Source organism: Schistocerca cancellata, chromosome 7, assembly GCF_023864275.1.
Source record: "Schistocerca cancellata isolate TAMUIC-IGC-003103 chromosome 7, iqSchCanc2.1, whole genome shotgun sequence".
In the NCBI taxonomy this organism is placed as follows: domain Eukaryota; kingdom Metazoa; phylum Arthropoda; class Insecta; order Orthoptera; family Acrididae; genus Schistocerca; species Schistocerca cancellata.
Genome location: NC_064632.1, coordinates 348108415 through 348123732, shown reverse-complemented (window position 1 = coordinate 348123732; position 15318 = coordinate 348108415). Strand labels below are relative to the sequence as shown.

At 42.0% G+C, this 15318-nt stretch overlaps 1 protein-coding gene across 1 annotated transcript in view; it reads left to right on the top strand.

The window, feature by feature from the left end:
- LOC126092773 (odorant receptor Or2-like) overlaps positions 1-11534 on the top strand; it is a 52738-nt gene extending 41204 nt beyond the window's left edge. Inside the window, exon 5 of the mRNA XM_049908500.1 lies at positions 11282-11534. Within this exon, the coding sequence (XP_049764457.1) occupies positions 11282-11338 (57 nt within the window). The 3' untranslated portion in view covers positions 11339-11534. The remainder of the gene's footprint in view (positions 1-11281) is intronic.
- Positions 11535-15318: the final 3784 nt, after the last annotated feature.

The following is a 15318-nucleotide window of genomic DNA, read 5'->3' as shown; positions in this document are numbered from 1 at the left end:
AGAATTTGAAAGAGAGTATTCCAGTTAACATTGTCAAAACTTTAATTCTACAAATGCTATAAACGTAGGTTTGTCTTTCCCTAACCTATCTTCTAACAATAGTAGTAGGATCAGTAATACCTCGTGTGTTCCTACATTACTGAGAAATCCAAACGGATCTTCCCCGAGGTTGGCTTCTAGCAGTTTCTCCATTCGTCTGCAAAGAATTCTATTACTTTGCAACCTTGACATAATAAACTCATAGTTCGGTAATTTTTACGCCTGTCAGCACCTGCTTTCTTTGGAATCGGAATTATGGTATTATTCTTGAAGTCTGAGAGTATTTCGCCTGTCTCATACATCTAGCTTACCAGATGGAAGAGTTTTGTCGCAGCTGGCTCTACCAAGACTATCAGTATTTCTTTTTCAATATTGTCTCCTCCCGGGACTTAGGCCTTTCAGTGCTCGGTAGAATTCTTCACGCAGTATCATATTTCCCATCTCATCCTCAGACACGTCCTATTCCATTCCCATAAAACTTACCTCAAGTACATCACTCTTGTATAGACCCTCTACATACTCCTTCCATCTTTCTGCTTTCCCTTCTTTGCTTAGGACTAGTTTTCCATCTGAGCTCTTCATGTTCATACATCATACCTTTTCTGCAAAGGTCTCATAAACTGTATTCCTGTAGGCGGCGTCTATTTTACCCCAAGTGATATATGCTTCTACATCCTTACGTCTGCGTTCTAGCCATTCCCGCTTAGTCATTTTGCACTTCCTGTTGATCTCATTTTTGAGACGTTTGTATTCCTCCTAGCCTGCTTCATTTTCTGATTTTTATACTTTCTCCTTTCATCAGCGTTGTGTTACCCAAGTATTTCTACTAGCCCTCGTCTTTTTACCTACTTGATTCTCTGCTGCCTTCACTATTTCATCTCTCAAAGCTACCCATTCTACTTCTACTGTATACCTTTCACCTGTTCTTGTCAATCGTTCCCTAATGCTCCCTCTGAAACTCTCAGCAACCTCTGGTTTTTTCTGTTTATCCAGGTCCCATCCCCTTAAATTCCTATCTTTTTGCAGTTTCTTCAGTTTTAATCTACAGTTCATAAATTGTGGTCGGAGTCCACATCTGCCCCTGGAAATGACTCTCAATTTAAAACTGATTCGTAAATCTCTATCTTATCATTATATAATCAATCTGAAGCCTTCCAGTGTCTCTGGGCATCTTCCACGTGTACAACGTCCTTTCATGATTCTTAAACCACGTGTTAGCGATGATTAAGTTATGCTCTGTACAAAATTCCACTAGGCGGCTACCTCTTTCATCCCTTACCCCCAATCCATATTCACCTACTACTTTTCCTCCTCTTCCTTTTCCTACTGCCGAATTCCAGTTCTCAAGACTATTAAATGGTGTCTCCCTTAACTATCCGATTAACTTCTTTTCTCTCATCACACATTTCCTAACTCTTTTCATCATTTGCAGAGCTAGTTGGCATATAAACTTGGACTACTGTGGTAGGCGTGGGTTTCGTGTTTACCTTGGCTACAATAATGCGTTCTCTATGCTGTTCATAGTAGCTTTTCCACTTATAATTTTTTCATTCATCATTAAACCTACTCCTGCTTACCCCTACCTGATTTTGTATTTATAAACTTGTATTGACCTGAGCAGAAGTCCTGTTCCTCCTGCTTCGCTAATTCCCACTATATCTCACTTTAACCTGTCCATTTCCATTTCTAGATTTTCTAACCTACCCGCCAGATTAAGGGATTTGACATTCCAATGCTCCGATCCGTATAATGCCAATTTTGTTTTTCCTTATAATGACGTCCTCCTCAGTAGTCTCCTCCCAGAGATCCGAATGGGGGACTATTTTACGTCTGGAATATTTTACCCAAGAGGACGCCATCGTCACTTAACGTTACAGTAAAGGCTGATGCCCTCGAGAAAGTTACGACTCTGGTTTCCCCTTGCTTTCAGCCGTTCACAGTACCAGGACGGCGATGCTGTTTTGGTCGATGTTAAAAGGCCAGTTCAGTCGATCCTCCAGACTGTTGCTCCTGTAACTATTGAAAAGGCTGCTGCTGCTCTTCACGAACCACACGTTTGTCTGGCCTCTCTACGGACACCCTTCCATTGTGGTTGCACCTAAGGTTCGGCTATTGTATCGCTGAGGTATGCAAGCCTCCCCACCAACGGCAAGGTCCCTGGCTTTTTGGAGTGGGGGGGGGGGGGGGGTATCAGCAGGCCTACTGAACAAATTTTAATCGAATTTGGGTGAACTGAATGTTGCTAAATTGTTAAAATTACATTGCAAAATGTAAGATAGGAAACATATATCGGATACAGTCTGTTACATTCTCACTCCCACACTTTCGCACAGATATCTTTTTATGATGCTTTGTTAAAATAAATAGATAATAAATACACAATACCTGAAATAATGTAACAGGGAATTACGGATCGCTGAATGCTGAACTGAAGCAGTGTGACCCAGCGACCCCGAAAGCACATTACAGTTTTCCACCCAGCCACCTATTGAGACGATCAGACATCACACAGAATTTAAAAACACAAACCAAAATCATTTCATCATCACCTTAAAAAGAGGGCAGATCAGCTGATAACCCAGTTCAGCAATCATACCTTAATGCAAAAGACGTTATGTTGATACGTGACGCACAGAGAAGTTTACATCATAAGGACTTCACACTGGTGACTCCTCTAACTGGAAGAGAAATCCTTGGATCATAGGACACTTACATGAATGCGTCGTGTCTGCTTTTTCGAACATGTCTGAAAGAATAGGCACATTTATGTAACCCTTGCCTCGGCGGGCAATGAATCCACATCCTTCAGTGCGAATACGAATTTCGTTCGACCTACAGCGGGAATCTAAAATCTGCGAGCGTGGAGGACGGCAGGGACTGAGATTTGTTGCTGTGTCTCAGTAAAGAGGTAACTGAACGAACGGCGGGAAAATTATATTTTAACAAAAAGAGTCAGTTTAGATCGCAACTAACATTTATTTCTTTCGGTAACCTGTTTCAATAAAATATGACTAATTTCACATTGCTATCTTCATGGTGACGTATGGAGACGATGAACCGAGATGATGGACGTACGGGTAGGCACCATTCAACATCTACTCTCGCAGAATACAACAGAAGCATTGTGAAGTGCATGTCAGAGGGTACATCCATTTGCACAAGTATTAGATTATTTTCCTGTTCCATTCATGTATGGAGCGCACGCGGAGAATGATTGCTTAAACAAATCTGTACACTGTATAATTGATAGAATCTTGTCTGAGAGATCCCTACGGGAGCAATATTTCGGGTGTCGTGGTATATTCCTAGATTCACAACTTAAAGTTGGTTCAAGGTGCTTTCTAAGTAAGTTTTTACAAGATATCTTGCTTTTATCTTCAAGCATCGCGAGCTAAGTAATTTCAGCACCTTCGGGACACACTTCCGTAGGTCAAGCCAACTTGTGAACGTTCGTGTTGCCCTTCTTTGCATAGATTGAATATGCCCTGTTACTCCTGTTTGGTATGGGTCCTACACAACTTAATTAATATTCTAGGGTGAGTCGTACGCTTCAAGAATATCATTACCGAGATTTTATTTAAATTTTTTGGATAGATGGAGGTTAGGTGAAGGTTGAGTTCAAAGACTGGTCGTGCTATTCTTGCCCTTGTCCTTTTCTACAAAACATGTGCTTAGAATAATGTAGTGGTATACTAAATAATACAACTGCTATCGCAGTTTTCACACAGGTGCCATAAATTCTAAATTCGAGGGGCTACTATTTTAAATGGACGCTGTGTTACAAGATATGAAATGAGAGATGAGTGGATGTAGAAAACACAGGTAAAGCGTAAAGGCAAATGTAGCTGCAGTTACGACCTGTATTTCACCACAGAGGAACAAAATAAGTAAGAAATTAATTGGTATGTTCTATGTTTAAGAAGACCATCAAGCAGCTGTTTTCGACGGAATCTCAGGCTGAATAGGTAACCCAAGTTGTAAAATGGGTAGCAAACATTCCTAACAGAAGATATATCTTTTGAAGGGAATGCCGTTAATAATACTGGTGAATGACTTATCGAAACAGACCGAGAGCATGAGCTGGTGAACAGCTACTTTCATCATAAAGAATTCCACAAATTAACATTATCAACCTACATGGAAAATTACGGTCATATTATGTTGAGTTAATGAGCCCAACTTCAGACTATGCATGTAAGACTGTATAGAGAATCTGAAGTGAAACTGACGATCTGCTGCGAAATGCAGTACTTCTTTTAACATAAAAAAGAAAGAAACAGAGAATACTCAAAGAATAAACAATGTCCTTGGAGAAGTAAAACGTAACCTAGAACTGCTCAGCAATTAGTCTTTACAAATCCTATACATTTACTTTGGCAGAGAAAATAAGAAAATGAGTTGAAGATCAGCAGACGTTATGCACGAACAGCTAATAATATATTATATAAAGCTCGAGATCATTCAAAACCGTACATAAGAGTCAGAAGAGAGATAAAAAACAATAGTAAAAGTGAAGAATGAATTTTGGGAAAAGAAACACGACGCAGGAGTGAGATACATACACTAAGTGATCAAAAGTATATGGAAACCTGGCTGAAAATGACTTACAAGTTCGTGGTGCCCTCCATCGGTAATGCTGGAATTCAGTATGGTGTTGGCCCACCCTTAACCTTGATGACAGCTTACACTTTAGCAAGTGTACGTTCAGTCACGTGCTAGAAGGTCTATTCGGAATGGCAGAGCAATCTTCACGGAGTGCTGCACTGTGGAGAGGTATCGATGTCGGTCGGTGAGACGTGGCACGAAGTTTTCGTTCCAAAATATCCCAAAAGTGTTCAGTAGGATTCAGGTCAGTACTCTGTGCAGGCCAGTTCATTACAGGGATTAACATCCCTGTGTAACCATTTCGCCTCAGGCCGTGAATTATGAACAGGTGTTGAAAGATGCAATCGCCATCCCCGAATTGTTCTTCAACAGTGGGAAGCAAGAAGGTGCTTAAAACATTAATGTAGGCCTATGCTGTCCTAGTGCTACGCAAAACAAGTCGTTGAAAGCCCCCTCCATGAAAAATACCACCACCTACAAATTTTACGGTTGGCAGTACACACGCTGGCAGATGCCGTTCACCGAGCATTTGCCTTACGCACACCCTGCCATTTGATCACCCCATTGGGTACCGTGATTCGTCACTCCACACAACGTTTTTCCACTACTCAGTTGTCCAATGTATACGCTCCTTACGCGTCGTTTGGCATTTACCGGCGTGATGTGTGGCATATGAGCAGTCGCTCGACCATGAAATCCAAGTTTTCTCATCTCCTGCCTAACTGTCATAGGTGATGCAGTGGATCCTGATGCAGTTTGAAACTCCTGTGTGATGGTCTGAATAGATGTTTGCCTATTACACATTACGACCCAATTCAACTGTTGGCGGTCTCTGTTAGTCAACAGACGAGGTCGACCTGTACGCTTTTGTGCTGTACGTGTCCCGTCACGTTTCCACTTCACTATCACATCGGAAATAGTGGACTTAGGGAAGTTTAGGAGTGTGGAAACCTCGCGTACAGACACAAGTGACACCCAATCACCCGACGACGTTCGAAGTTCGTGAGTTCCGCGAGGCGTTCCATTCTGCTCTCTCACGGTTTCCAATGACTACTGAGGTCGGTGATATGGAGTATCTAGCAATAGGTGGCAGCAACTTGCAGCTAATATGAAAAACGTATGTTTTTGGAAGTGTCCGGATACATTTGATCACATAGTGTGGGAGGGAAAACATCAAAATTGGCCTACTAAGTAGTGAGGAACCTACGAAAAGAGAAGAATAACATGAACAACAACATAAATATACCACAGACGAAGATGGAAGAATGGGTGAAAATAACAAGAGTTCCTACAGTTAGAGTCATGTACGATTTAGGAGAGGATACTGCCAGGATTGTCCCTGAAAGAATTATAAAAATTCCAGGAGGAATCCCAATGAGTTGATAAAAATGCAACAGCAAAAATTCTAAAAATAATTCGACCTTAACAATGGTTCGATTAACAAGAAAAGTCCTAAAATAATGGAAAAAAACATTCTCGACACCATTTCATAAGAAACGGTAAAAAAACGGGGCATAAGTGTTTTCACATCAGGGGGAATGCTGCGTGGTGAACGCTGTGTGGTCGCACTATAAGAGAATATCTGAAGCTATAATAGGAGCAGAACAGAGAGTCTATACTGTAAACAGATCGTGTATAGATAAAATACTACTATAAAAGAGGCAATTCAGCAAAGAAGAACCAGGCCAGGATATGCCCACATGATTTTCATCGGTTTACAAGATGCATGTAAAGCCGTACCACTAAAACAATCTACGACGATATCTTGACGAAACCACAGTACATTGGACATATGCCGCTGCAGTTTAAAAAGTTATGAGATATCCGAGACAAGATTTAAATGTAGCCCATTAACAAAGGAAGTATCTTGAATCAGTAATGGAACCAGAGAAAATCGAAAGAAGAGCAGCACGTTTCGTTACAGGACCATTTAGTTAGTGCGAAAGCGTCACGGAAATGCTGCAGCAGAGGCGTTTACGTCATGGTATGGTCTGCTGTTTACTTTCTGAGAGCACACTTACCTAGAAGTGCCAACCAATATAATGCTACCTCCCACGAATATCTCGCGAAAAGTTCTTTAAAGTAAATTAGAGGGGTTCTAGCCCACAAGGAGACTTACCAGCAATCATTATTCCCGCGAACTGTACACGACTGGAAAAGGAAAATGAGGAAATGGCAGTGGTATACAATGTACCCTCCATCACACACCGTAAGGGATCTTTATGAATATAGATGTAAACGTAAATGTGGGACACTAGGAAAAAAAATATCCCAAGTAGTATGAAGAGTCAGTGTCCTAAGACAAGGGTGCTGTATAACATCTGCTCTGTTTAATTTCTACCTGGACAAAGTTCTTATAGAATGGATGAAAAAGTGTAGCGGAACACGCCGAGACATGGAATGGGATTACCTACCAGATTTACTAGTCGTCGATGTTAAATTAAATAGATTGCAGGTGGCTATGATGAAAATCGTAGAAACATAGAATAAAGCCAAAATATTTTTTTCCTAATCAAACTACACTCCTGGAAATTGAAATAAGAACACCGTGAATTCATTGTCCCAGGAAGGGGAAACTTTATTGACACATTCCTGGGGTCAGATACATCACATGATCACACTGACAGAACCACAGGCACATAGACACAGGCAACAGAGCATGCACAATATCGGCACTAGTACAGTGTATATCCACCTTTCGCAGCAATGCAGGCTGCTATTCTCCCATGGAGACGATCGTAGAGATGCTGGATGTAGTCCTGTGGAACGGCTTGCCATGCCATTTCCACCTGGCGCCTCAGTTAGACCAGCGTTCGTGCTGGACGTGCAGACCGCGTGAGACGACGCTTCATCCAGTCCCAAACATGCTCAATGGGGGACAGATTCGGAGATCTTGCTGGCCAGGGTAGTTGACTTACACCTTCTAGAGCACATTGGGTGGCACGGGATACATGCGGACGTGCATTGTCCTGTTGGAACATCAAGTTCCCTTGCCGGTCTAGGAATGGTAGAACGATGGGTTCGATGATGGTTTGGATGTACCATGCACTATTCAGTGTCCCCTCGACGATCACCAGTGGTGTACGGCCAGTGTAGGAGATCGCTCCCCACACCATGATGCCGGGTGTTGGCCCTGTGTGCCTCGGTCGTATGCAGTCCTGATTGTGGCGCTCACCTGCACGGCGCCAAACACGCATACGACCATCATTGGCACCAAGGCAGAAGCGACTCTCATCGCTGAAGGACGACACGTCTCCATTCGTCCCTCCATTCACGCCTGTCGCGACACCACTGGAGGCGGGCTGCACGATGTTGGGGCGTGAGCGGAAGACGGCCTAACGGTGTGCGGGACCGTAGCCCAGCTTCATGAGGACGGTTGCGAATGGTCCTCGCCGATACCCCAGGAGCAACAGTGTCCCTAATTTGCTGGGAAGTGGCGGTGCGGTCCCCTACGGCACTGCGTAGGATCCTACGGTCTTGGCGTGCATCCGTGCGTCGCTGCGGTCCGGTCCCAGGTCGACGGGCACGTGCACCTTCCGCCGACCACTGGCGACAACATCGATGTACTGTGGAGACCTCACGCCCCACGTGTTGAGCAATTCGGCGGTACGTCCACCCGGCCTCCCGCATGCCCACTATACGCCCTCGCTCAAAGTCCGTCAACTGCACATACGGTTCACGTCCACGCTGTCGCGGCATGCTACCAGTGTTAAAGACTGCGATGGAGCTCCGTATGCCACGGCAAACTGGCTGACACTGAGGGCGGCGGTGCACAAATGCTGCGCAGCTAGCGCCATTCGACGGCCAACACCGCGGTTCCTGGTGTGTCCGCTGTGCCGTGCGTGTGATCATTGCTTGTACAGCCCTCTCGCAGTGTCCGGAGCAAGTATGGTGGGTCTGACACACCGGTGTCAATGTGTTCTTTTTTCCATTTCCAGGAGTGTATATCTCTATAGGAAGTAAACAGCTTGAAATTACGGAGGTGCTACTGAGGTAAGTTAACAGTGTAATTACCTAGAAGTTATAATCTCAGATCAGAGTATCAGTAAACAAGAAATGCCCCAGGAGACAACACGAGAAGCTTAATTTTGTCCTTTGGTCAGATAAAATTTAGAAAAAATAAGAAAATTAGGTGAGTCAATAATACACCACTGGTCATTAAAATTGCTACATCACGAAGATGACGTGCTACAGACGTGAAATTTAACCGACAGGAAGAAGATGCTGTGATATGCAAATGATTAATTTTTCAGAGCATTCACATAAGGTTGGCGCTGGTGGCGACACCTACAACGTGCTGACACGAGGAAAGTTTCCAACCGATTTCTCATACATAAACAGCAGTTGACCGGCGATGCCTGGTGAAACGTTGTTGTGGTGCCTCGTGTAAGGAGGAGAAATGCGTACCATCACGTTTCCGACTTTGATAAAGGTCGGATTGTAGCCTATCGCGATTACGGTTTATCGTATCGCGACATTGCTGCTCGCATTGGTCGAGATCCAATGACTGTTAGCAGAATATGGAATCATTGGCTTCAGGAGGGAGCAACTGGCTCGTCACAATACTCCAGTCACCACTCTTGATGAACTGTGGTATCATGTTGAAGCTGCATGTGCAGCTGTACCTGTACACGCCATCCAAGCTCTGTCATTACGACCAGAGGTGGTTGTTCTGGGTACTGATTTCTCAGGATGTATGCACCCAAACTGCGTGAAAATGTAATCACATGTCAGTTCTTGTATAATATATTTGTCCAATGAATACCCGTTTACCATCTGCATTTCGTCTTAGTGTGGCAATTTTAATGGTCAGTAGAGTACAAATCGTCTGTTCATATGGAATCCTTGTTAATTCTAAAACAAAACATAAGAAGACTGGAAGCCGTGCAAATAGATGTCTTGAGAAGGAGTTGTAGAGTTTCAAGGCAAGAGAAGACCACACAGTAATCAGATCCAATGACTGTTAGCAGAATATGGAATCATTGGGTTCAGGAGGGAGCAACTGGCTCGTCACAATACTCCAGTCACCATAATGGAAACGCCCCCGTCCGTTACCGTTGAGGTGTAAAACAGGCGTACAAAACGGTATGGGCGTTTGATGAGGTCAGAAAATGAACGGTGACCGGAAAAGTATCTTGTTGGCAACCTCCATACAAAAGAGAAATAGGAAGAATCCTTACAGAATGGTAAAAACATCTAGAGGAGCATTTGCAACGAAGAAATTTGAAGGTAGATTTATACAACGATCGAGCGATTCTTTGATATGTAGTTGCGAGATGCAACCTTAAGAGCTGCAAACAACTCGGAAGTATATATACGAATACATAAGATTTTTATGCCATAACAGTCGAATATCCAGATGAGCATCTTGATGACCTTATTAGAGAACTTACAAAAGCTCCTAAACAGAAATCGTAATTTACAAATGTTGTTTCTATGCCATAAGCAATTGTGTGCCCTTGTCATCAGTGTGGTGATCCATTACAAAATGTTAGCGTAATTAAAGTTATAATACACCGAATGAGTCTTGCATGTCGTTAAGTTGCTAACAGTCGAGGTCGCAGATGATAAATAACACAAGGTAACACTTAGGACCTACGCCACAATGCATGTCCCAAATTGATTCATAGATTGTTGGACTCCCTGGTCAACAAAGGATTTTTCTGCTAGATAATTCTCTTTCGTAGATCATTAAAAGCACCAATGTGAAAGCAGTTTCTGCCGCTCAAAGTCCTATGGAGTTTGAGTGCTGTGGAGATACATCTGTGCTGCCATGGCGAAGACACATTATTAAGAACCAGAATACAAGCAGTAGGTCGTTCCTATGATCCGTATGTTCAGGAAGAAGGTGGATTGCAAAACCGCAGTAAGGTGCATATGAGGCATCAGTCAGCGTTTTCCAGAGACGCTGATCAGGACCCGATAAATGGCCTAAAGGATTCGACCGAGTTGTCAAATACAGCAGGTGGGATAACATAATGTGTTTGTGTAACGTGTACATTTACTTCGACTGTACATCCCATAGTATGTTCGAGAACTTGGAATAGTTGCCCAATAACTGAGCAAATTCCAGTCTGCAATGGCTATAATGACCTGTTCTGCCATCACTTAAATTGCGCCGACAGCTGAAGCAGTGAAAGTTGCTGTAGTAGAAATCGTTTTGATGCACAGTGTAATCCATGTGATGATCTTTGATTTTGATCGTGGAAAAGTTTTCCATTCGAGACTTTTGTCAGAGTGACAATGGCCTTACACAGCATGTTAATAATACGCTGTCAGATAAAGCCTCTATGTACATTGGTGATGAACGGGGAGACTGGGATGTAATGCTCCCCATGGTGGTATTATACAAAACATACAGGGAAAAAGTGGTGGGTAGCTTTAGATGGAGTGCAAAGCACAACTTTAACAGTTTAGTCGTCTTCTATTATTTAAATTTCCCAACATTGACAAACTGCCTTTTTTAAAAAATGTTCCATCAACACATCTTGCGTTTCTGAATTTCCTGCCAACGTCATTAGGAATTTTTGCTCACTGTAGTGCTGAATACTGACGGAAACCCATAAATGTTCTACTGTCCTTTATTTTTTATTTGTTATATTTTAAAGAAGTTACTAATATCCTTTTTCTGTTTCAGATCTTAAATGTGTCTTACTCATTCTTCGCCATTCTTCGAAATTTCAGAGAAGAGTAGGCGTGCTTAAACCTTGCTTTTATGTTCAAGTCTACTGTACAACATAGGACTAGGGAATAAATATTTTTCCAGCTGCAGAGTCAACACGCTTCACTACATATCTGTAGTAGTGTCTAAAAGTAGCAGTTCTGCGGGAAGTGTTGTTACTTTGTACTCTGTCACTCATTTATTGAACTCCGCCGTACGAGATTTCAGTTACAGGGCGCAATATTTAGGCGCATTTTTCAGTATGGTCTGTTCATCCTAAGATTCCAATATTTACGCAGCTTGGTTACACAATATGCTCCTGTGTAGTATGTAGCCAGCAGCAAATTCTGCAGGTTCGTTAGAACATTATTTACAAGCTATCTTCTGAAACAGATGTCGGTTACTGTTACTGGTATCAAAATTTTGGTTGTGTAAATACTGAATTGTATGTTCACATAGAGACTATAATATTATTATAAAACTCTGTGAAATGTTAGGTAACTTATGCACAAATAATAATGTTATCATTCTGCCAGCTTCTATGTTCGTTTTGCTTGTAGAAAGAAATTATTTTAACACAAGCATTTTCTGCGTATTCCACTGAGCGATTCAGATTTGTTAATATCCGGTCTCCAGACTGAGCTATTGTTCCTTGTAGTCCTAATAAGTTAGAAGAAAAGAATGAAAGATAACATAAAAGAAGCACTACCAAGGGAACTAGAACGTCATACCTATTGCGCAACCTTTAGCTTTTTAATTTTTGTCGTTGCGTTCAAAGCCTCTAGCCATTTGTACATCTACATACAATTTCTAATCCTTAGCACTTAAAATTTCTTAAGATGTTTTTAGGTATTTTAGGTAGATCAGGTACAACAGTTTTGCTAAAAGACATGGAGAGATATAAGTAACCGCATCTAAGGTGCACAATTAGTATGTAGTATTGCATTAGGTTGGGTTAAAATGAAGAGGGACGAAAATTGACTCTAAATGTAAGATACATATAACATAATGAGATAATACTGATACATATCAGTGATACATATTACTGATATTGGTATTACAAGCATACATGCTGCGTAAGTCCTAGACCACTCAGTTGTAGTTGCTGTATTATATAATGTGTAATATTTTGATCTGTGGCCAAGAGGTAGCGTCTTTGACTAGTAACCAAAACTACCTCGGTCCCATGTTCGAATCTCACCGCTGGTTAAATTTGTAATGAAAATAATCAGCAGTGGCGGCGGAAGACTTGCGGAAAAAGACGTCACCCATTTTGTGCCAACGTTCTCGTCAAAGAGGGCGCCGGAGCGGACAGGTACTTGCCCTTAGGTAGGAAACTGCCCCTTTGCGGCTGGAAGACTCAGCAGTGATCAACGGCATGTGGATGCAAAAGACGATGGATAGCACTAGGTTAAAGACACATAATGTGTATTCACAGGGCATGTGGCCTGTAATTGAAATCGTGCCGCGTATATCCCTCCAGTCGCAAAAGATATCGGACCAGCTCCCATGTGAGAAGACTGAACGTGGAAGGGAAGCTGGACAATCTGAAAACTGAAATGCAACGGCTCGGTCTAGAAACAGTTGGGGCCAGCGAAGTGGAACGGAAAAAATACAAGGATTTATGGTCGGACGAGTATGGGGTACCATCCACCTCAAAAAAAAAAATGGAATATCGGGAGTGGGATACGTTACGAATAGGAAGGAAGGCAGAGAATGTGTTACTAAGAACAGTTCAATGATAGATTCGTTCTCATCAGAATCGACAGCAAACCAACACTGACAACAGTAGTTCAGGTATACACATCGACGTCACATGTAAAAGATGAGGAGGCAGAGAAACTATATACAGGTACTGAACGGGTATTTCAGCACGTAAGGGGGGACGAAAATATAGTAGTCTTGATGAATTTGCGTGCGGTTGTAGGGGAAGGTGTAGAAGAAAGGGTTACGGGAGAATATTGGGTTGGTAGTAGAGATGAGAGAGGAGGAAGACTGAGCTCTGCAGTAGATTTCAACTACAAATAGTAGATGCTCTGTTCAAGAACCACAAGTGGAGGAAGAATACTTGTACAAGGTCGGGAGATACGGGATAGATCGAGTTAGATTACATCATGGTCGGACAGAGATTCCAAAATCGGATGTTGGACTGTAAGGCTAACCAGGAGTAGATATAGACTCAGACCACAGTTTAGTAATGATGAACAGTAAGCTGAAGCTTAAGAGCCTAGTCAGGAAGAATCAATGCGAAAGGAAGTACTAAGAAATGAAAGGACACACTTGAAGTTCTCCGAGGTTACAGATACTGCTACCAGGAATAGCTCAACAGGGAGTTGAGTTGAATAGGGCACGACATCTTTAAGAAGGGCCATCACAGAAGCTGGAAAGAAAGATTTGGCTACTTAGTAGGTAACTGCGAAGAAAGCATGGGTAACAGGTGAAATACTTCAGTTGACAGATAAAAGAAGGAAGCTCAAGAATGTTCAGGGAAATTCAGGAGTACAGTAATATAAGACTCTTACGAAAGGTTGATACAGGAAGTGCAGGGAAGCCAAGGTGAAAACGCAGCATGAAATATCTGAAGATATCGAAACAGAAACTATAGTCGGAAGGACTGGCTCAGCATATCGAAAAGTCCAAGCTATTTTCCTTGAAATTAAAAGCACGTATGGTAACACTAAGTATACAATGGGATTTCCCCTGTTAAGTGGCGAGAAGAGAGCGCATAGGTGAAAAAAGTATACCGAAGGGCTGTAGGAAGGGGAAGATATGTTTGATGACGCAATAAAAGAAAAAATGAGGATGAGAGGGGGGATCCAGATTTAGAATCGGAATTCAAGAGAGCTTTGGACCATTTAAGAATAAGTAAGGCAGTATGGATTACATCCCAAAATAATTTCTAAAATCAATGTTGGAAGTGGCAAAAAAGCGACTATTCACGTAGCTGTGTAGAATGTATGAAACTGCCAAAATACCTCCACTCAACTTCGAAGACAGCAACAGCCGACAACTGTGTGAATTTGTGAATTATAGTGAAATCGCCTTAACAACTCGTGTATCCATGTTGATGTCAAGAATAATAGACAAAGGAATGGAAAAGGAAACTGAAGATGCGTCAGATAACGATCAGTTTTGCGTTACGATAGGTTGAGTCACGGAAGAGGCAGTTCTCACATTGTGGTTGATAATGGAAATAAAACCGAAGATATATCAAGAAACGGTCATACGATATTTGAACCTACATAAAGAGTTCGCCAGTGTAAAATGGTGCAATATGTTGAAAATTCTGAGACAAATAGAGGCCAGCTATAGCGAAAGAGTAAGCACAAGAAACATGAGGGAATAATAAGAGGGGAACACATACGAGGGAGTGATAGAATAAAAATGGGTGCGATACAGGGATGTAGTCTTTCCCCCTTACTCTGCAGTCTATACATGAAGATTTAATGACGAGAATACAACAAAGCTGAAAGACTAAGATTAAAATTTTGGATGAAAGGATAGCACCAGTGATGATTTATTGATGACATTTCTATCCTCAGTGAAAGTGAACTACAATTGCACGCTGTGTTAAATACAATGAACAGTGTGATGAGTGCACAATATGGATTAAAAGTAAATCAAAGAAAGACCAAAGTAATGATAAGTAGCTGAAATCATAACAGCGAGAAACTTAACGTCAGGACTGAGGTTCACGAAATAGACGAAGTTAAGGAATTCTGCTACCTAGGCAACAAAATAATCTATGACCGATGGAGAAAAAAGGACATAAAAATCAGACTAGCGCTGCGAAAAAGGGCATTTCTGGTCATGAGAAGTTTACTAGTATTAAATATAGGACTTAATTTGAGGAAGAAATTCCTGAGAAAGTACGTTGGCAGCACAACACTGTATGGTAGTGAAACATGGACTGTGGGGAAACCTTACCAGAATTGAATAATCTAAGATGTGGTACAACAGGAGAACGTTGAGCATTAGATGTGCTGATAAAGGTACGAAATGAGATGGTTCTC